At 39.3% G+C, this 24,232-nt stretch overlaps 1 protein-coding gene across 6 annotated transcripts in view; it reads right to left on the reverse strand.

Moving 5' to 3' along the window:
* Positions 1-5,327: 5,327 nt before the first annotated feature.
* elavl4 (ELAV like neuron-specific RNA binding protein 4) overlaps positions 5,328-24,232 on the reverse strand; it is a 78,309-nt gene continuing 59,404 nt past the window's right edge. For 5 of the 6 annotated variants that reach the window (XM_084086486.1, XM_084086483.1, XM_084086488.1 and 2 more), the window contains 4 exons: positions 23,362-23,515; positions 16,596-16,821; positions 11,743-11,781; positions 5,328-9,331 (listed from right to left, as the gene is read on the reverse strand). In XM_084086486.1, coding sequence (XP_083942612.1) covers positions 9,004-9,331; positions 11,743-11,781; positions 16,596-16,821; positions 23,362-23,515 — 747 coding nt within the window. In that variant the 3' untranslated portion in view covers positions 5,328-9,003. The remainder of the gene's footprint in view (positions 9,332-11,742; positions 11,782-16,595; positions 16,822-23,361; positions 23,516-24,232) is intronic. The other variant, XM_084086484.1, reaches the window with a different exon arrangement.

Here is a 24,232-nt window from a genome sequence, read left to right on the forward strand (position 1 = left end):
CTTCTTCATTCGCTTTTTTTTTTTTTTTTCTTCCAAAATTATACATGTAATAATACAATAGCATTCGCTTTTGAGAAGACATGTTGAAATCCTTCGTTTCGTGTCATAATATGATGCCCATATATAGCTGTCAGTCGGTTTTAATTGGCGGGATTTATGGTAATTGAGAATGAGCGTGCACGCGCGTCCCATTTACGAGTGATTGGAATTCATTAACCCACACACACATTTCACTATCAAATCTGACGTTTACGAAGTATTTGTGAATCAGGAGAAGAATTTTCGGGAATGTCTCTTTACGCGCAAATCACTCACATATTTACTCGTATATTTACGAATGTTTCATGAATGAGACCCATTGAGTGCATTCACAACGGGAGCAGGAGCAGCGCGTGAGCGTCAAGCAGGAGCGTCGCGAGCAGTGAAGCGCGTGTTTCGGCGCCGAGTCCATTTGCTGCACTGCTCACGCTCAATTAAAGGGAAAGCACACTTTTGATGGACAAAATAGCCTAAATAGGGTTTCACCAAAAAAGTGCCAAAAATGCACAGACTTTGCGTGTTTTAACAAGAACTAGAGTAGGCTATGTCAGAAAAGAAAACGAAGACTAATATTTATAGAAAATGTACCCATTTAAACTTGTTTTATTATTCAGTTTGTACAAGTGATTGCAATAGGCCTGTGTGTGTGTGCTTTGAGAAATATCTTTATACTGCAAGGCTATATTATTTTATTTTTTATTTATATATTATTTTATTGCCATTCCCTGTTTTCATACAGACGTTTAGTTTGTTAAATACATATATAAAAAAATATTGGATATTGAATGTGAAAAGGAAATGGTTCTTCCATAACACTGCACTTTAGATGTGTGTGAACTATGCAAATTGTAAAATGTTCTATTACAGAAAAGATATAAAATAAATATTTGTGTGTGCTGTAAAGTGGTTAGAAAAAATGAAATCGGAATCGGCTAAAATCGGTATCGGCAGGTCACACTTAATGAAAAATCGGAAATCGGAATCGGCCCAGAAAATTGTAATCGGTGCATCTCTAGACTAAACTGCTCAATTCATATGTATTAGTTTTACCATCTCTTCAAAGAGTCAAAGTGTCAGTTGCGTAGCTGTCAATGGAGGGACAGAAATTTCTCAGATTTAATCAAAAAGATCTTCATTTGTGTTCCAAAGATGAACGAAAGACTGACAGGTTTGGAACGACATGAAGGTGAGTAAATTAATGAAAGAATTTTCATTTTTGTGTGAAATAACCCTTTAAGCGTGTCAGAAGTTCTGGTTTCTAATCCGCCCTTTTGTAGTTTTTGTTCTCATTTAAACCAAAGATGTTGTATATCAAGAGCAGGGACACGTTTGTGTGAATTTTGTTTTGTGATTTCATCGGAACGAATAGATAGAGAGTCTCCGCAACAGCGTAGCCGATAAATTGAAGGGCTCATCGGTGTGAACTGCACACAAGTGTTAAGAGAACGTTGTTGCCTTTTTTAAGGGGCGGCTCCTTTAAGGCTTGTCACTAATCGGCCGCTATTATGATTGGCTAACGTCATTGCATAGGAAATGGTTTCAACGCCACTCACTATTGCACACGAGTAAGTGTTTTGATAACATTATCCATATTAAACTTTCATTTACAGACAAAGCATTATGAAATAGTTTACTTCCGATTTGCAATGTAGCTGCTTTTAGATCAAATACTGCTGACTGCTTCATCTGCCAACAAATGTTTCTTTGCAAACTCTCCATTGTTTACAAAACAATCTGCTGTCAAATTCTCTGAACAAACATATAATCCTCAGACACCATCCAGGACGCCATTAAAAATGAACCATCCACTTGTTCCTGATGCTGCTGAAATCTGTACAGAGACTCAAACAAGCTGCTTAAACAGGATGCGTCGAAGCAAACGTTCCTTTATGCTTCTATTTACTATTCCATTTGTCCTCCTGTCAGCAGACTCAAGCTCGTGGAGTAAAGTGAACGGGCACCTATATACTGTATCTAGTGTAGTCAGTGTCAGTGATTATAATGGGTTCTCGATTATAATATAGAGGGTAAAGGGCTATTCTTCAAATAGAACCGTTCTATCAGCTTTTGACGCAATACTTGCTTCCAGTGGGCGGGGCCTGTGGTGTAATGATGTAAAACTATTCGTCTACTATCAAAACTACGATCAATTTCAGAATCAAAGAAAAGAAAAGAATCATAATGGAGAGTTAAAGAGTACAAAGTTTATAAAACTGAGAACAAATGGTTTGTGTGTGTGTTTGTGTGTGTTTGAGAGAGAAAGATAGATAAGTAGGCTAAGTTTGGTGATGGTGGGCCACCTGGTCGGAGGCTGAAGAATGGAGCGAGTGGAGCAGACCTATGCCGTCTGTCTCCTAATAAACAGGCAGCAGATCCTGGGCCCCGGCCACCCAAACTGCTATCTCTCCCTCACCCCAGAGCCTAGCAGGGAGGCCATCGGCCACACGCCGGCTGACAGAAAGACAGAGAGAGCAAAGCCAGCGGGCCATATGTGTCTGGTTGTGAGAGGAACTCAAACCACAGACTGTCCAACTCTTCCTCATGGCAGAATTAATGGAGTGCTCTGCATTGAGAGGGGTGAGAAAGTCACAACTAAATGGTAAGTTGCCTTTGTGATGGATATGTGTAAAAGGTATTTTTCTTTCATTGAATGTACTGTACATTGTAGTTCAATTAACTTTTTCATTATAGAAAAGGTATCAGACTATTTAATCACGTAATATTTGGCTCTTTTGAGATATTCAGCCTTGAAATAGAAGTGGCAGCTCTCTTTTCTGCTAATTCCAAAGTTTACAATGATTGATGCACATTTTATGCGTGTTTTTTTACACGGATATATTATATTTTAGGTGTATGTTTTATGGAATCCCCTTTCCATGCTGGAGAAAAAAATGAAATAAATAAAACTAAGAAAAGTTTAAGAAAAAAAATATAAAGTTAAAAAACCACCCTGCAAAGTATGAGCAATAAAGTTGCAGCTGTGGTATTTTAAAATGTAAAGTTGCAGTTATGCCATTTACGTTTTAATTTCTTTTATTCTGAGGAAATGGCCTTATTTAATTTGTGCCCACTCTTTGCTCACAATATTATACATTTGTAATTAAATATATAAAGCAAATACATTTATACAACAAAATATCAAAGCAAGTGCCATTTATTTAAAATATTAATACACAGCACAAGCACACTTTTTTCTGAAGGAATGTAGTGGAAACTGCATCATTTGTTTGCAAATGCCACTTAATTTGATATTTTTGTGAAAAAAAAATGTAAGCGTGACTTAAGTGTCCATAATATATCAGTATTATATTAGTACCTTTCTACAATCTTTATATATTTGGCAATGTATGAAGGATACCTGCTCTACAGGTGTGTTCATTTCAAGACATCTGTGTAGCTGTTGAATGTTCTGTTTCATGGTGAATGATGTGACTCCTCGTCTTTTGAGCAAATGTATGTCAGATTGTGAGAGATTGAGTTTGCATTGCATAACATGCAAATTTGTCACATATGGCATGAAGCCAGATGTTTGTGGAAGATGGCAATCAAACGCAAGATGTTTGCATTACTCGTCTGCCATAGCGGATACCTCACAAGGTAAAGAAGTTATCAGCCCCATCAGTTACATTCAGTATCAGGTGCCTCAGATCTTCAGCCTTTGTTAGGAGACTGTGGGTAGTAGAGGAATTTTTAAAGAGGAGGCCGGATGACTCATGATGCCGATTCTCTTTTTTCATGGGGCTTTTGCCTCATTAAATCCTTAACGGTGTGAAGAGAATTGGAACGACCGGATGGCTTTATCACACCCTCGCCTCGTTCCTTTCGCCCTTCAGCTCAGCATCAAGCCCTGCCCACCCCAAGGACATAGACCACCATTAAGCCCTGCCCACCCCAACGCCACAAGCCACAAACCGAGGCCAACCATCCATATGGTGAGTAAGAGCACCCACATCCATACTAATGGACTTTAATGAATCCTGCGCCACATTTTAACATAATAAATGCCCCAGCAGGCAAGCTAAAAGTGTTGTTTGTTGAATATGGCTGTACTTTTTGTTTCAAGGGTGATGATTGAATTAAATATGTTTGCATACTTTTAGTTAAAGATGCACTCAACTTTTCTTCATGTGGTTTCGATTTTGGACTTTGTACTGAAACCTGATGGTGTGGATGCTTGAAGTTTGTTCAGTAACTGCTTCTGCTTTATAACAAAAGCTGTTTGTTTATCTTGTTATTTGTTTCTTTTCGACTATTTTAAGTTTGAATTTGAAATGAAGTTCCCGGGAAGTTTAATTGGAATTTAAATTTGTAAAAACAGGTAATTTAATTTTGGGGAATTAAGTGTTCTTCTACATTGGTTCAAACACCTGTTTGTTTATATGCCGATAAGGACTTTAAAACCTTTATACTTGACATCTTTAACTTTCTGACTTTGTGAAGCCATCATTCAAAGTTTTCTAGTTAAAAATGACATTTCCATTGCAATCAGTTAATTTGGTTTTCAGTTCATTTTAATGCTACTTTCGAATTGTAATACTGCATCTTGTCTGCTACCTCAATTCAAATTCAATTCTTGTTTTCTGTTATTTTCTGCTTGTTTGGGCATTTTATTTTGTCCTTATAGAGTTATACTGTGTTGTTAGATTGTATTGTGTTTGTTATTATATTATTTTGCATGTTATTTTTAGATATACTTTCAGATGTACTTTAAAAAAAGTACTATTTATTATTGTCTTATGAATACCAGGACACAGGAGAAAACAGCTTTTTCAAGAAGACTAATATGACTGGAGTCTTCCTCTCATGTGAGTGCACATCTTTTAATAAATTATTCTTATAACTATATAATACAATATCATCATGTGCATAGTTTTTAAAGCAGAGATGCTTGTAGTATTTGAAAGAGAAAGCTAATTCTCCAGGAAGGACATAGGGGGCGCTGTGCTCTCATGTCTCACTACATCACATCTGTCTGTTTTGTATTACTGCCTGCGAGAGAATATGCTTAATGTAATAACCTACTGGAAGTTTCCGTGCCTCTTTCTGAATTTCAACTTTTGTGCGAGTAATAACGCTGACATTCACGCTCATTGCGATAACTGATCAAACTCTTATCAAAAAGCTGCAGCTCAAGTGACATTTGGTGCCTTCAGGTTCTTGAGAAAATGAAACTTCCTACATTCATTTCACATATTACGGGAGTAAGTCGCTATTTGTTAAATCACCTTGTGTTATGTGAGGAGCAAACCTCTTTTCTTTTCTTTTTTTGAAAATGACATGGCAGCACACAGCTTTCAACACCTTATTTTATTGTCCCAACATTCAAAAGTACAAATAATTCAAACACAACAGTTTTATGAAAAAGAAAAAAACATTTACAGCAAGTATTTTTTTCCATATTTTGTTTCCAGTTTCAGAAATGACCTAAACTAGCAAGGATAACATGAAGTCATTCATCGCAGTAATTTGATTCATAATAAGAATAAGGATAATGAGAATAATATTAATCATAGTAACAATAATCAATAATCGATAGATAAGTAATAACGTAAGTAGGAGAGACCAGCTTGGTCCGGTGAACTTTTTTTTTTCCTTTTTTTTCATCTTTTTTCATCTTTAAAGATTTATAGATTTTTCAGATAGTAAACAAACACATTTCAGGAGAAAATGAATTATGACAAGAGCCTTGTTCCTCACTTTGCCTTCCCTCCTACACTACTGGCTGATGGGTTCCTATTGGCAGGCTGCCACTATAAGGCGCTACAGGGGGAGAGACACTGCGATATGGGCACGCACTATAGAGGCACGGCCCCGCATTTCCAACACCCCCGCAAACTCTCACGCGTCCTAGACGCTCTCCCGTGCAGTCATCCACGCTCAGACACGCGGAGGGTGGTGGTATTAACCAAAAGAGGAGGACGTAATGCAGGAAATTTGTTCGTACATCAGAACAACATTCTACTGGGGTCGTTGCATAATTCAAACTCCCAGCCGCAGCGGGGTTTGAGAAGGGCCGTGCCGCCGCCCCCTTAGAGACGGAGCAGAGGAGGATGGATGGCATTAAAGGTGGAGGAATGTAAGACTGCTCATGAACGTGACTTTGTTTTTTTGTTCTCCAGCACTCACACCGGTCTTAACAAGAGCCGAGCTCTCCATTCAGGAAGTTTACCTCTCAAAATAGACTATATCTTAGAAAATATATAACAGGTGTCATCTATCAAATATTATCTGCTATAGCTATTTTTGTTCAACCAGTACAATCAGAGTCAATGCTTTTTTTGTTTTTTTGTTTTTTGTTTTTTTGGAGTATCAATGTGGTTTAAATGAAGGTTACAGTTCAGATGAGTCGATGAATCATACTAAAACAATGGACACATATCACTCAATCAAATTAGGGCAGCAAAGCCTGACATGAAAGTTGTCGAGATCCATGAGAAACTACATTTCAGACCCACATTTTTGCATAAAGTTTAATCACAAAGCAACGGTAGTGTGTGGAGGGAGGGCGGGAAGTGGCTTTTAAAACTACACAAACTTATCACAGGTTATATTGAACCAGAACAACTGTTATAACATTCTATTAAGACTAAACTTTATTGAAAAAGATTTAAAGATTTATGTTTAACAAGACAAGAAAAAAGCAATAGCAAATTGAACTATCGGCTAGGTTATGCATAGCGAGTAACTGTTTCTATTAATAAGGGAAGAGCCTCACCAACCCTCTTGACATTTTTTTAGTTTTTGACTTTTAAATTTTTTATATTGTAATTTTGATATATTGGTACAAAGCACAAACGTACTAAAATTTCTCAGTGCACAGGACTAATGGAAGAGCGTCTCCCCTAGTCGTTTGTTCCCTTTAGCTCAGAAAGACCCCCCCCCCCCCCCTCCCTGTACCAGAATCACGCAAAAACACAGACAACATAAGAAAGGAACAAGTAAATAAATAAATAATCGAGATAAATAAATAATTTAATGAGACAATCAATCAATCGATCAATAAATAAATACAGATTTTTCTCAAGAAGCTTTTTGTTCGATTTCTTTTGCTGCGGCGGTAAATCAAATAAATCGATCCAATTTTTCAGTACTTTTTTTGCGTTTTTTCTTTATCTTCACAAGCGACATGACAACATATTAAACAGGATTCCTCACAAGTTTTTCTAAGTAACTGAACCATCACTTCATAAAGTTTTCATATGAAAAAAGACAATCCCAAACGAAAAACAGTGACAACTCAGATAGATATAGATATTGGAACAGAAAATGTTGACTATATATCATCTATTTGTACACAACAAAGAAAGACACAGTCGTAATAGATCCTTTGAGGAAACAAATACTAGACTAACAGAACTAGCTAATTATCGCTGAATTTCGACAAACGCTGTACACTCAGCAAATAACCTAGAAGGAAGCAAGCCAAAGGAACGACGTCGTCAAGGCCCGAATTTGTTTATCTGGGGTTTCTCCAGACCATACGCCGGCCAACGACGACGATTTCGAAAGAATAAACGCCAACGAAAGAAGAAAAACAGCAGCTTAATATAATGCCAACATCGAAGTTTTCTTTTTTTTCTCTCTAAACAACACGAAGAACAACAAAGTTGGATATTTAAGATATGTGAACCATGTAATATAGCACCTACTGTTGATCGCTAAAGGAAGTACATCTCGAATGCGTTATCACGAAATCATAGCGAATTAAACATAACCATGTATATGTCGTCCGAATGGAGAAAGAAGTGTGTGTGTATCTTTATTACTTATATCCCAAAGACGGATGGTCTAAAGTAAATGAGTGGACGATGGGTGGCCTTGCTTTGGGCTCTTGACTGTGAAGATGTGGTCGGCCTGGGAAGACCCCTCTCCCTCTCCTATTGGGTATCGCTGTTGAATAATTACTGCTATGAAAAATTACCTGCCTGAATTTGCATCCCTTGATAAATTCTTCCATCTACAAAATTCTTCCATCGCCAATCCGGTTCTCCTCGAAAAACAAACAACCTTGGATCCTAAAAAGTACCACGGCAGAACGAACAAGACAAGGTGGCACCTGACCCCTCCCCCCGTCCCTAATTAGCCAGTCAAAATATTTTTCTCTTTTTTCAAATCCAGATTCTTGTAAAAATTCTTCAATAATTATTTTAATCATTATTTATAAAAATAGATCTTCTTTCTCTTTATTTTTTCATTTTTTCTAAACGCATTTTCAAGCAAAGAGACTTTCTCTTTGGCAACAGTGTGTGTGTAGTTTTTTTTTTGATGCAACGTGTCATCAGGAGCGCTAGCCCATCCCTTCCCTCGCCCCTTCCCCCTGAATCCCCTGTGAGGACAGACGTGTGTTTTGTTTGCAGTACAAAACCAAAACTATGCTAGAAACATCTTCTGCATTAGAGAAAAGGGATGGCCTCATCCCTGTCAATTCATTGGGGTTCTCTAACAATTTACACCAAAACAAATGAATGAATGATCACCGATTTTTTTTCTTCTTCTTTTTTTAAAAAGAGCCCCCTCCCGTTCTCTTACCAGGGAGGTGTTTTTCTAACGACAGTGGATCCGGATTTAAAAAAGAAAGAAAAAATCCTGAATCGACACCAAGAGAGTTCGATCTAAAGAAGGACATTTTCTTCTTCAAAATAAGGGCGGTCTGGTTTTGCTACTGTTTACAGAGAAAAAAAAAAGAAAAAAGTAAAGACAACCACGAGAACTCAAAAAGATATACAACAGAATCCCTGTACCACTTCCAGGGTCTCCAAATAATGAATATTCTCAATTTGTCATTTTGTAATACTTAGGCAACATTGGCTTATAGGTCCAAAGTTATATTATAAGCCATATCCAGTTCTTTTTTTGTGGGTTTGTTGGTTGGGTGTGTTCCTGTTTTGAGTAGCTGAGTGGGCAGAGGTGGGTTTTTAGTGTAAGAGGAGCTGTAAGGAGCTACACAAGTGATGAGAGGGGAGTTCAGGACTTGTGGGTCTTGTTGGTCTTGAAAGACACTTGCAAGACACGGTCACCCAACCGATACCCATTCAGACTGGCGATGGCCATGGCCGCTTCGTCGTAGTTTGTCATGGTGACGAAACCGAACCCCTTGCACTTGTTGGTGTTGAAGTCGCGGATCACCTTGACGTTGTTGACGGCACCGAACGGTCCGAAGAGCTGCCACAGGACGCTCTCGTCCGAGTCCGGGGACAGGTTGTAGACGAAGATGCACCAGCCCGTTCCTGTGTGACCGGGGATATTCATCCCTACTAGACTGGTCATGCTATCGATGGTGATGGGGGAGAACCTGCAGGACAAAAGAGAGAGAGTGAGGAAGATGCGTAAGTCACGCTGCCACTAGCCAAACTGCAAACTGATTCTTCAAGGGTTACGCTAGCAATTTTAGTGCCACATATTTTCAATCTATCACTTTGGAGTCTAAATATCTGCTCCTCTTTTTTTCAGGCGGAAGGCAACCGGTGAGGTTTTTGAATGCAGACTCAATAGGCTGCGCTCTGGTGCCGGCTGCGGGGGGCCATGCAAAAGTGTCACGCGCACGGGCGCCAGGATGCAGAGCTCTTCCTGCGCGGATCTATTGGGGAACTAAATTACAGGAACTCTGCACATTAATACCTTCGAAATTCATCAGAGATTTCACATGCAACGAGTAAATCTGCTCTCATTCTCCTTGTAATCTTTCCATTCTTCCTTTTTTTTCCCTCCCTCATGATACAGAGATTTGAATGCTCAGTTGATTTCACTTAATTGCCTTTCCGCTTAAAGGAAATTTCCACTTTAAATAAAAGGTAAATTGGATAAAAGGTTCATTTTGTCTGCCACCTCTCAAGGAATGACTATAGGCATTATTGGGTGTGCTTTAATTGAGATTTCCGCTTTGCTGCCGCCGCTGCCGTCGTCTTCGAATCCGAAAGGTTTGGGGAGGGGGGATAGGAAGCTGCCAGCGAGCAGAAAATGGAAGCGGTGCTTTTCAGCCAGCTAGCACGGGGGAACAGAGTGTATTCCACCCACACCCTCTGCCGCTCCGCAGTGTGTGACTGTGATCGATAGCATTGCACGGACTACAGGGCCGGCCAATTCCCTGCTTCTTGTTCTGCCAAGAATTACTCAGACGTTTCATCTGCGTTTTAGCCTGTTCGTCCTGGCAGAGTCAATACATCTGTCTCCCTCTTTCGCTTTTGTGTCCTGTCGCTTGCGTCTCATTATGTTAATGAAGGGTATAATGGTAAGTCAGCTCACTTTGCACCGTGTGACAAGCAACCATCTCATGACTTCAATTACGCTGGTATTTCTGTGTAAATAATGAATCCGGTGCCATTATTCATCGAATATAGCTTCATGGTAATTTGGATGCCAGTCATCTGCGGGCAAGCGGGTGAGGGTTGGACTAGCGTATTGCTGACACAAAGGTGTCTGGTGACTACTAGGGCTGTCTGTTGGTCGAACTAAGACGAACAGTTGGACGAGGAGTTGCATAGCAACAAGCGACTGACCTAGAGCCATCCCACCCTTCCAAGCTGCCCACCTTCACCTAGTGATGCTCACTTCTTCAGACTGGGCTTTGTTCGTTAATTACCTTCTACAGCAAGCTATGTGAGCACGACGCCTCCCCTAAATTTTCCCTCTCTCGAGGCAGACGGGCTTATTTGACAGCTGATCGCACCGAGTGTAAATAAAAGGGAATCTTTCGTCTCGTCATTTGTTTTGAAAGGTGCTGTTGCCTCTTTTGCATATCCTGTTTTATTGTTGCACTTCCTGTTACTTGTCAGATTTTCTTTTTTAAAAGCATGTTTTCTTTTTTATAACAATCGTTAGAATGATTCATTCTGATCAGCCAGCGCTGAAACACAACAGACTTTTCTAGAAAGAGAAGAAATCTAGTAAATACGGAGCCTTTAGTCTTTACAGAGAGCTATCTTTTAAAAAAAAGAAAGAAAGAAACTTGCACAATGCACAACCTTTCATGCCACTCCCTCCATCTTAGCCTTAAGTCTTTGGTGTTCGAGGGACATCAAAGTGTTTCAATAGATACTAAAATATGCAACAAAATGTCATAAGCACTAAAACATGTTCAAAAGAAGCCTTTTCACTACATCCACAGCAGCACAAAGCAAAAAGAACATGAGCAAACCCAACTGATCAGAGGCTCCTAAACCTGCAGTGAAACACTACATTTCCTGCAGGGATCCAGGTGAGCTGTCACCCCCTCCGTCTCGCTCTGGACCAGCTCAATCCAACAATTAAAACAAAGAAGTAAGACGAAAAATATATGAGCCTTCTATCTCTCATGCCTTATAGCTGTTAGACTTAATGCATTGGGAATATACATAATTTTGTCCAATTGTTGGCAGTGTGTAACCCTGAGCTGGACGGAGGTACGGCTTCAGCCCCTGAATCCTGTGGAAGCCACGCCTCAAAACAGGAGCTACACACAATAAAACACAAAATACCAAAACGGAACTCATAAAAAATTCATGATCAAACACTACAAATTATAAAAGATACTTACACTTACTTTTAAGAGCTACTGACTGGTAGATTGAAATCAAAAATAAAAAGGAGGTAAAGCAAAAGAACTAAAGGGAAAGGAAAAACCTTGAACTGAACTGAATGCATGTGATTTTCAAAAAGAAGGGAAAAAACAGGATAGAAATCATACTGTCAACATGGACATCTGGCATTCGGTGAAGTTTTAATTACCTCTTAACGCCATAGGCCATATTAAGCAAATTGTCCAGCCTGTAAAGAGAAGGAGGGTTCTGGGGTTAATGCCAGGCAGATGGTTGACTCACTCAGTGGAACTAATGCTACATCCCTGCCTCACTGAAGGAAGACGCCCATCTAGCGATGGGCCATTACACTGTGCTGCCCCATCAGGCATCTCACAGAGTCAATCATACATCCAAAGAGCAGCAGACTTGCAGCAGCACTAATGCTAACAGGAGGCCACTTGAATGCCCACCCTTTTAGGAGTGCTGTTTAGTTTAACAGTGCTGCAGTCCTGAAATATTAGTCACTACATCATTTATTTGTATTGTATACTGCATCATAACGTATACAAAATGTCATAGGTTGACTTGCATGCACTAATTAAGAACAATGAAGAATTCTTTTATTTTTTGAACAATGTGGGGAGGGGAGCTGAATTATAATAAATGAGTTTTAATGTACTGCCATTTATTTGTGTGTGTGTATATATTTTGTAATATGATATGATATGATATATGAACTTAATGCTTTGGGAATATATCTAATTTTGTTTTGTTGGCAGCAAATAATCCGGAGCTGGACTGAGGTACAGCTTCAGCCCCTGAATCCTGTGGAAGCCACACCTCAAAAACAGGAGCGTAAATTTATTCAGGTAAATTGGGCCATATGTTATTGTTTTCATTTCACTCACTCACTCTCTCTCTCTCTCTCTCTCTCTCTCTCTCTCTCTCTCACACACACGCTGGGTTTTCATGTTTTATAGGTACATACATTTTCCAAAAAACATCACTTTGTATGATTTTTATGCTGTTTTCCTCATTAGGACTAAAACGATATGGGATGGGGGTTGAATTATAATGATAATATTTTCTTCTAATTATACATTATGTTTAATTATATATTACAATTAAACATAATTGTAATATAGAAATTTGTACTTTTCTAAATATGTTTTTAATGACTTTTGTCATTGAAAAGAATGTCTATATTTTGATTCTATTTGCAATGCTGTAATGTATTTCTATAGTGACATTTAAAGAATGATTTAGAGGAATATGAGCAAATTGAAAACAAAACTCAAAAGAGAAATAAATCAATCATACAAACAGATATTATACAGATAATATAAAATTATATATTAAAAATGAATCTTAGTGTCAAAACACATGCAGATAATATGCTAGTGTTATGAATGAAATTGGTCTGGGGCCATCTTTCAGCTATCTGAAAACTTTAATATAAAATGACATTTCAATGAAGTTGGAGGCAGGATGTAATGCCGCATTAACTGGGAGTGCCCTTTCTTCCTCTTGCTGTCACTTTCTTTTGCGGTCTCTCTATTAGCCCCAGTGACCCACCGGGCCGGTATATTACGTTTTCCTTCCCTGTCAGTCATTCTCATTTTGGGCTCCTGTCTGTTTGGCTACTCTGCGACCTCCGTTCCTCACTCGGTTCGGCCTTGTCTCATTTCCTATTAAAGCTGTAGCAAGATGGCTGGCAAGGCTAATTACTGCTTTCTCACATTTCAAACTGAAGTTCTTCAGACAAACACACACGTACACATGCTCCCCCTCCTTCTCCGTGGTGGGTCAACAGTTGGTGACTCTGCCTTCTGTGAACTTGGAGAAAAAACGCAGCCAAACTAAAGGGAGGACATTCAGTGTATCGAGTCATTAAGATGCCAATTAGCCAATTAGGGAGGCAGGTTGCTTTGTGGGTAAATGAGTTAATTGGAGAAAGAGGGCTCTGAGGTGCAAGAGCAGGCGATGTGTTAGATATATGCAAGAGTGTCTCAACCCGGCTCGGTCCGTCCTACAGCTTTTCACACTTCCTCTCCAAACACACACACAACACAATGAAGCCTTTGTAAGGCCGACTAATACATGCAAATGGGACTCATCCTTTTCAGATCTCTTCAATAATAAGTGCTTGTGATGTATAAAGAATTAATCTCTGATTTCTGTCATCAGTATTGCTGTGCAGTGCTAATTGCTTGATGAGTCCTGTTTGTCTAAACAAAAGATCTCTTGCTTTATAGCAAACATCACACTGATAGTTCGTGCATCTAGAGGAGATAGACTGTAACTCATACAGAGTATTTTGTATTTGTGATAAAATTGAATTATTAAATGTTTTGAATGGTTCTCATGAGCTGCACACTTCATCTTCCATTCATATGATTGTGAACATGCGTGAACGTAAAAGTTTGGTATTTAACTTTTTGGTGAACTCTGACCTGCAAATTTGTATAGTGAAAAGGTGTTTGACCAAAAGAAGCTATAAACGTCTCAAATTAAAAAACCTTTTCACTTACTATAAATAACACCACAGACACAGTTTAATCACTATGGGAAAATCTCAGAGACTCAAAACTCAATCTCAAAACTGGGAGTTGTGAAAAATATGATACACCGGTGTTTTGCCAGATGAGAAGTTTATCTATGTACCATCTTTTTACTCTTTTAATTAATTTTATAACTGTATCATATATCTTTTTTAATTTCTTTTATAACTGTTTTAATTGTCCTTGCTTTTATTTTGTGATTATTTTAATTCCTTTCTGTAAAGCACTATGAATTGGCATAGTGTATGAAATGTGCTATATAAATAAACCTGCCTTGCCTTACTATAAAAAATACTAATGTATGTAATAATAACAGTAATCTATACATAATTACATGCAACTAACCCTAAACCAAACCCTATTCCTAACCCTACCCTATAATAAGTACATGTAGTTAATTAAAATGACTCAGTAAGCTACTTAAAGCTGCCGTCGGCAACATTTTTTTGATCATATTCAGTGAAATCGACACTATAATCCGACAGAACAACATAAATAAGGTGGTTTTAGAAAAAAACGCGAGCTTCTAACTCCACCTGGAGCGTGTTATTTGTTTGGCAAAAATCCACCGCTCCCGGATCATCGGGTCCAATCAGCGCAGGGGGGTGTGAGATCTGACTGTCAATCACAGGTCGTGCACACGCCACAGATCCCCCCTCCCTCGCGACGCGCACGTTACAATATCACATGCACACGACACGCCTGAAGTTCGCCTGAAGATTGCACGAAGCGTGATAGCGGAGAGAAAATCTACTAACAAGCTTCCAATTCCTCGGTTATTGCTATCTATGGATAGATTAGCCAGGGCAGCCTACCTCCGAGTCCATGGTGTTGATCGATGCTGAAGAGACGGACGCGTTCACAGAAAATCAGGTACACATACACGCACGAGCACGACCTCGATGGGAGGGTGCTCGCTGGTAGTGGGGGAGGGGCATGAGAGTTGTAAACATTCAAAATTTTGGCTAAGTCGACCCAATTTGCCAGACTTGCCGACTGCAGCTTTATTTGTATAATTATACTGTAACAAGGACACCTTAAAATAAAGTGTAACGAAGAAATCTTTTGTAGCATTATAAATGTCTTTACTGTAACTTTTGATTAATTGAATGCATCCCTGCTGGAAAAAAACCTACTGACACGTGTATATAATAATCCTTTAAATAATCTATTATTTTTTTCTAGTACAGGAGCCCTGAAACATGATGTCACGATCAGCCACGCACTACATTTCCCATAATTCACTGCCTGGACTCATCTTCACTGATTGCATTCACCTGTGTCTTGTCACCCTGTTAGTCTCCCTAGCCTATTTGTACCCTGTTCACTCATTCACTCTCCGCGAAGTTTTGTATGTTGTTACACTGCACTCCTGAGTGGTTCCCGGTTCGCGGATCCCGGTTCCCCTGCCTGTTCCTTGGATTATTCTCCTGCCTCTGACCCCGCCTGTGTTTCCTGATTTGTTCGTTTGTTTGTTCGTTTGGACTGCTTTCCTGTGTTTCGACCATTGCCTGTTTCTTGGATTACGTGTCTGGATTAACCCTAATAAAGCTGCATTTGTATCTCAACGTCTTGTCTCTGAGCAGTTGCTTAACACATGACATCAAATCCTGTTGCCCATATTCAAACTAAGTTTACATGTTTAGTCTAGTGTGATGCACAACAAAACACATGTTGTAGACTGCATTGAAAAAACTAGTTTATGTAACCATATACTATAGCTTACTACCTAGATATGCGTCAATCTGCTTCTATTTTTGGAAAAAATTAATAATTTTTGTCCTAAAAGCACCAATAAGCTAAATGGCTAAAGCTAACACTATTGATACTACATTCACTGTCAGCTTGATTGTGAGTTAATATCTGCTGCTTTTAAGCAGTAAACTTTCACTGCAAGATGGGCTCATCTGTTTTGGCAGGCTTCGCCAGCTCGAAGCTCATAAGACGTGACTCATAGTTAATGTGAATTAGCCTCTGAGGAAAGGAGATCTTAAGCAAAGACCTAGCAAGTCAACGGCTGGATCAAAAGGTGTTGTTATTGTTGCCTGTGACTAACTATATGTGTAGTGAGGAGGTATGGCAGAGAAAATTTACTTCACATCGCCTTTAAAAAGGTTGAGAAGCGCTGCCCAAAGCTGTAAAGGTGTTAGCTGCCAGAGTGAAGTTATTGCTGGCCTGCTGAACTGAAATGAAAGGAACAGATGTGAAATGAAAGAAGGGGAGGATGGCAGATGAGAAAAAGAAATCAGAGGGACATTGTGAACGACAGAACCCCACTGTCTCTTATCAGTCCTTTGCTTCTGTTTCTTTTCTGAATTTCATTTTGTTTCTGCAGATTTTTTTGGATCAGCTATTCCTCGGTGGTGACGTGACACATTCAACTTCAGCTCTACAGGTAACAGTTTCATAATCCAGACACCTATTTTGCTTTTCTGTTCCACCAATTTTGAAAGAAAGTTACGAAAGATACAGATTGTTATTGCAGGCTGACTGTATTTACCTGAACCTCTGCGCTTGGTGGTGGAGGGGTCCTGGGTAGCGCCGGTTGGGGGATTGGTACAGCTGCGACAGTAACGCCTGACTGGTCTTCTGGCTGGGGTTGTTGGCAAACTTCACCGTAATGGGCTCGGCGGCACCTGAAGGCTTCTGTCCGTTCAGACCCTTGATGGCTTCCTCCGCTTCTATCCTCTTATCAAAGCGAATAAAGCCCACACCCCGCGAGCCACCTGTGGGGCCAGCACACCAGAAACAACACACCATACGTTTACTGGCTTTATCCGGCCTGCAACAGTAACATAGACCTTGCAAATCTAGATTTTTTCATTTAAAAAAAAAAATGGAAGTACATTTATAACACTATACATTGTTATATTACCTAAACTACAGAAAACTAGTTAATGCTGCTGTGACAGTGTTTCTAATACAATGGCAGATGGAGTGATGGCAAATTTGACCTCTCTCTCTTCTGACCAGTGTAATCAATCTCTTTCCTCTTTTGGAAAGTTCTAAAAAGTTCATCATTGATGTTTTCTTTTGCTACTGGAACAAATAGGAATGCAAAAATTAAATTGTTCTTTATAGTTTCCGCTAATCACAATAGAAGTTTATCCAACTATGACGACTTCCTCTTCTGAGAACCCCGGAAATGTGACATACACAAATGCACACACTTCCTGACTCGCACACCTTAGTTCAGAATGATTCATTTCTATATTTAGATATTGTCATTTGTCGACGGCGAATCATTTTCAGAGATATGCAGCCTGTGTGACGGATCCTATTGCTGGTGTCACATTATGCAAATGAGGCGAGATGGAACAGGGAGATTCTATTGGCCGGCCAGCATTCCAAGGCTGTCAGGCAGACGTGTAATTTGTTTTCTTTTCTTCATGAGAGGATGACGATATTGTGTGGAGAGGCTGTCGCCCGCTGGTGTGGAAATTGAGCGTGTGTGTGCGACGGCCTCACGCTGTGTGGTTTGCGCCAGCTGACGGCCACACGCCGCCTCATGGTATGCAGCTTGTCCGCGACATTTCCATGGTTTCCAAGGCGATGGTTTTGACCGCTACCTGAAAGTAACATTTAAAAGAGCCTGGCTTACTGGGAGGTCTTTTGTTGGGTTGGTTTTTAATGAGACGATCCTTCTACTCTGGGGAGGTGCGTGTGGAGACGACTTGCCAAGAGGGCAATTTGCATAATACAACGAATGCGTATTTGTGTGTGTCTGCGCTCTGCTTTCTATATTGTCAGTTCGTTCTCCTCTCACTCTCTCAGCTGTCATCCGCTAGTATTGATGTTTTCTGTTGGGCTGCCTGATTGTCTATTCAAATCAGTGTCTTTTGATACGTTCCATTCTGCAAACAAATATTTGCACACAATCTTTTCAATGCAGTGAGCTTTCATTCAGACTGCGGCTGCATTACTCTCTTTCCCTCGCAGCATGAGTCATTCCTGACAGCTTTTCACTTTCCCCTCTCCCTTCCAAAAACGTACTCTCTTTAATTAGACCGTCAGAAGTAAAGGCTCGAGGAAGGAAAAGCATGCATTATTCCAGAGAGTTTAGGTTGCACGGTTAGCTTCGTGCTCACCGTGGAGTGATGTTGAGGTCAAAGCAGAATCCTTCGAAAGTGGAGCAGACAGAGGAAACTAGGAATGACACCTCCTCTCTCTGTTCCTCTCTCTGTCTAGAAGATATTTGACATGCAACAGCTCAAGTATCTAAAAATACAAGAGATTACACATTCCGTTTCATAACATTTTTATCCAAAACTAGACGACTTTTTGTTTCTGTCTGTCAGTTTAATTGTGCAGGAATGAACTGATGGATCTGACATAAACTATATGCTATCCGTGCTTTTGCTTGTTTAGATTGTACACAAACACCGTTTGAGATCGAAAATGGGGAGAGGGAGGCATCAAGACATCCTGTCTTTACTATATTGCCTTAAATGCTTTTGATGGCAGCAGAGATTTCTATTTTACATATCTCACAACGCGCGGTTTGACGGTTGGTGGAATAAATAAAAATCGACAGTGATTTTTTTTTTCAGCATATGCCTACTTTTCTTCCTAGAAATAAGTATTGTGGTCACTAAATACTTGCTTTAAAGCTCTCTTGAATTTGTTTTTAGCTCATTAGATGTGATTTTTGGTGACGAATCACTGCCTGTCATTGCCATACACAAAACCAGAGGTAAAAGGTCAAGCCCTTACAGACCTATTATATGGCTATATTTGGAAAACCATTCAAGCATACTACTTTATTTCTATTCTTTATATACTATGCACAGTATGTAAATTTTCTGTGTGCTTGGAATACCCTAATGATTTATCAAAATATGCAGTGCAGTGCATGGAGTACTGTATCCCACAATGCAATGGTGTCTTGACTTCCATTGCATTGCAATGAATGACCCAGAAGTAATTAAAGAAAATATAATTTCTATACAAAATTTAATAAAAAATGGCAAGTAACTATTTTCATTTCCATGCTGGACACCAATCACACACAATGTAATGAGGTTATGCAACAACAAAGTAGCATGTTGGAATGTTTATTATTAAATCATGCCTACTATTTCACATAAACTTTAAAAACAAATATTTATAAACAATATATTTTCTTATAGAAATTGTAATTAATTTCATTATATTAATTAATTATATTTAATAAATTAACTTTAATGGGCAAGCACCCTATTCATCCACCACGAACACTTCTTTTCCCAGAATACATCACACATTTAGAATTTATTTCAGTTGCAATTCATGCAATTCTTCCTGTTATTCCAATTCAAATTTCTGATGTGGCACATTCAATTTAAATTCCAACTCATTAATTGAAAGGGAGCCAATTCTTAAATTCAGAATTTTGCACAACTCTGCGTAACATTATGAATGATGGGAATGATGGCTATTAAACAGCAAATGAATGTTGTAAATGTAATGTTGTCCCTTTGTCCTCTGTAAGTCTGTTTTGTATCATACCTTAAAAAACAGTGTAGGGCCGTAGGGCAGGTAATCTGTAGTACGATTCAATCCAGAGGGTTTCAGCACTGTGCTCTAACACAACTATAATGAAATCGTGATGGGATCTCAGTTTCCTCGGGTAGAAATAGTGCTGACCAATGTCATTCAGGCTGCAAACAGCTGACGATCTATCAGATGCCTGCAGAATCGCCAAAATTGCGGTTCCAGAAAATAAAATAGCAATTTAACAGTTAAAAAATGCAAATGGGAGCCTTAATGTTGACTGTGCTTTACTTTTTTCTTTTTCTCTCGCTTCTCTGACATTACCATAATGAGCCTGCAGCCGTTTCTATAACAGGCTGCCTAAACAAAGCGAGCGGCCGGGCTAAAACCGGAGACACTGGCACTGCTAGCTCCTTTTTAGCGCTTATCATGAACCGAACAGAGTTACAGCTACAATGTGCCGGTTAACAGCACTATTCTACCCAGTAATCAGTCCTACCTTACGTAACTTTCTACCTGTACTTATCTCAGCTCAGCACACATGAAGCCGGAGAATGCTGAGTTTAATAATAACCGTGACACACAGAGCGAGCGCACAAGAAACAGTGGCAGGAGACCGCTATAGCCGGCCTGACAAAGCGCTTTCCACTGCACGCCCACTGTTCTGGTCCTCGACACTTACTGCGTACAGGAGAGAGAGAGAGAGAGAGAGAGAGAGAGAGAGAGTCCTCTGGGGAAAAAGAGAAAGCTCAGAAAAGCTTGGCTGTTAATGAAAGCCTTCTCTCCTCTGTCTGAACATAAGCACCTCTCCGTTGTCTCTCAATCTTTCACTTTTAAGTGGTTGTGCCAACTGTATGGAACATTTATTAAACTAGTGCGCTAAATATATTATGAGGAAAAAAAGCGTACACCTCTTCGCCATAGCCTCTGCCTAATCAGAGAAAGGAGAGCAGCATCCTCGTTTTATGTAACTTTTAGATGCTGCCGCTACAGATGGTGTTTGAAAAGGCTCAGTAAAGGAAGTCTTTGAAGACTCTCTCAGCACTTTGCCTGTTTCTGCCGGCTCACGGCTATAAATCCATCTGTTTGTCCTTGCGTGTTTAGAGGCCAAGGCAGCGGTGTCATGGCATGCTTTGCGATGTCTGGTGGAGCATCTCAATTCATTGTATACATCACAGATCCTTTGTGTTCTACAGGCCTTGATTTGGAAATTCTTCGTGCAACATTGGCTCAAATGCACATGGACGTCGTGCTTCTAACCGTTCCTTACATCATGCTATAGCTAATGGAATTCAAGTCATGGCAAAATATCAATGAGTGTGAAAAGAAAAGGAGACAGAAGAGGAGAAAGCGTAGCATTTTAAAAGAGGGATTTCCACAAGTAGCTCAGTCAAGGCAGTCGCTTTTCACTTAAGAGGCGCAGCTTGTAGGAGCCGCCGTTTTGGATCAATTGTATTTGCTCTCATTGATGGGACATGTATTGACTGCAAGGCTCTGCGGAGCCCCTCTGAATATTTGACTATTGATCAAAAATCCAAACCTATCATACTTCACTTAGGTTACATGCTATGTGTAAGTACTCGTGGCATGGATTCAGTCTAATGCTCTGAAGCTTTTTCAAATCCCTGTAATTTAGTCACGTTTTACCAATAAACTGAACACAAACAGACACACCCTAGGGAACAAGTTATATAAACAAGACATGTGGGAAGAGGACTTCCACAGCAATACATCATCCTCTCTGTGAGGGTGAACAGAGAAAATACTTTCCTAATTGTTACCAAGAAACATTTGACAAGGATGTATGATGTATTATTATTTCAGAAAGGCAAAGCCACTGTTAGTTTACCATGCCATATGTGTTTGTTTTTATTAATGACTTTCTGTGTTAATTCACGATATTGTATTTTTCTTGATACTGAGAGGAATATGACAGAATTAGATTTGCCTTAAAAAGCATGTGGCAGATGTTGATTTGATTTTTGAAAATGTGTGTGTGCATGAACAATCTTTATTGACATTATGCTAGCTTATATGCTTATTATGCTTATTATGTATATTTATTAGATATTACACATATATATATAATATACATGTATATATCCCAAAGCGCAAGTAGGCACAACAGTAACAATTCTTGGTTTATTTCAAGTCCGACAAGACCAAAAGTAAAGCGTTTCAGTCATAATTGAGTCATTAATTCAATAACTTGCATGACTTAATTTAGTTTTAGAGTAGTTTTTGACTACGCTGTGATTCATTTTAGATGCATTTAAAATAATTGTCTCATAAGATTCATTAATTCGCCATCCTGTATATGCGTGGTTTGACAAGAAACGTGTTTAGGGAACCATTTTTTAATATTTCACTAGTATGAAATCACTGATGCTAATGTGGGGCAGTGTTGCTGTTGTTGTATGTGAAAAAATGTAATGTCCGCATTTGCCCGCACTTGTGGGCATTTGCCTGAAGAAGACCCAGCAGGGTCGAAACGTTGCCTTATATTAAATATGGGAGTTTAAAGCAGGAGTGTTGCGGACATTACATTTTTTCACTTTAGTACGTTCTTTTTGTCCTGCACCTGCCAGAAGGTGGGATGTGCACACAATTACTTTTTTTTTTATTTTGTTGTATGTACCACAAATGGCTTGCATTGATGTTTCAATGATTGTACTTTTAGATTCTGTCAGAAAAACGGTGGCCCATGTAACCGGTGAGTTAATCTGAATTGTCAACATTCATGTGAGATTTAATGAAACTATTAACTGCTTTTGAGTAACAATCCCTTTTTGACTTCAATACTTGTTATTGACAAATGCAGAATCCCTGTTTGGCTTTCAAGGCTTTTCAGAAGGATTGTAATATTTGCTAATGTCTCTTTTTTTGCAGCCCTCCGATCAGTAGCTTCAAATCACTTAATCACTAGCAACTCCAGTTTAATTAATCATTAAGCTCCCTCATGCGGACCCTTTTCTCCCGGGGAGCCTTCATAGGGCCAGAGGAAGGATCTGTGTCAAGGGAGGAAGGCCTCTGTGTGTGTGTGTGTGTGTGTGTGTGTGTGCGCGCATGTAGTCATGCAGCGTTCCTCAGCAGTTCTTCCGAAAGGGTTCTGCACCACTAGAACGTGGAGTACATTTTCCTGTGCCTTATGCGATATTGTTTGCATGGAAAGTGCCGATATGAATTATGCAGTTGGAAAAATATTGAATGTGTAAGAAATTCAGCTCCATGACCATTTATATCCAAGTTGATTTATTCATGATGCTGGAGGAAGGATAGGCCAAGGAGATGGCTGGATGCTTTAAAATACACTCATCAGTCATTCCATGTCATTCGATCATTCTTAAGATTAGGATGCTTGGTCATGATCAAATGCAAACAACCAACCAACCTGCACATAAATGTACACACACAGAAGATGGCTACAAAATGTAGTTTTTTTGTGTAGTTTCAGTAAGTACATGTTAAGTGCATTTACATGCACTTTAGAAGGTCTATTTCAGTTGGACTGAAGCAAAAAGTCTGTGCTAAAATGCTAAAATTGCACTAGTCTATTTTTTTTTTGTGAATTCAGACTAGATAATGGCACCTTAGTCTGGTTTACTCTAGCATGGCCTTATATAATATAGAGCCAACAAATTACTCAAAGTAATGCAGAATTCCTTATATTTTGGCTTTATTTGTACTGAATGTATTCAAGAGGCTTTACAAATAAAATCTTATAGTAGATTGTGAGGTTTTTTGTTTGTTTGTTAGTATGCTACAGGGTGAGAGAAAAGCGGCCCCACTGATACCTGTGACCTGGTCGACGAGAATGCGGGAGGTGATTATCCGTCCGTACTGAGAGAAAAGCTGTTCCAGCTCCTTCTGGGTCATGGTTTTGGGCAGCCCACTCACGTACAGATTGGCGTCACGGATAGAAGCTGAGCTGGGCCGTGCATACGACACCTGTAAGACAACAAATACTTTGAGAATTCATTGCAGTTATGGAACTATATTGGTTTATGTGGTCATTCGAACTCCACTTCCATATGTGCTTGTTGAACATTTAATTTCACTATTATTTTTGGAGGATATCTGTTTAAGCAATTTATAGCCAACATCTTGCATTGGCAATATGCAGCATTCAGATGCCAGAGGTCTTCTGTGCACCTGTTCTGTATCACACTGTGTTGGTGGTCTGTATTCTTCCATTGACCTGGAGCAGCTAGAGACTTCAGAAAGATAATGCCCCAAAATCCTCCACTTAAGAACAAAGGAGAATCCTTTCGACTTATAATATTTTGAACAAGAACAACTTGCTGCAAGGGATTCTCTATGATCCATACTAATTCACAGATAAGGGATATACACGACACCCAAAGAGCTTTGCAAATGTCTCAAAGGAGGAATGAAAATGAAAATTCAATATTAATGTGAACCACCTCTAACCCACAATGTACCCAAGAAATACACCCAAAGTCCATGAACCCTTTAAACTACAGGCATAATTCTGGTCTATTTTGAAAGAAGTTTTGATGGAGTTTGCTGTCCAAAAATCAGTCATAAATAAGAACTAAAAGAAATATAGCATATTTTTTTACAGCCTTTATTAAAGGAGGTTAATGGGAAAATAAATAAATATAGGCCTCAAATATCTCTCTCTCTCTCTCTCTCTCTCTCTCT

This window comes from Abramis brama, assembly GCF_963993115.1.
Source record: "Abramis brama genome assembly, chromosome: 16".
Lineage (NCBI taxonomy): Eukaryota > Metazoa > Chordata > Actinopteri > Cypriniformes > Leuciscidae > Abramis > Abramis brama.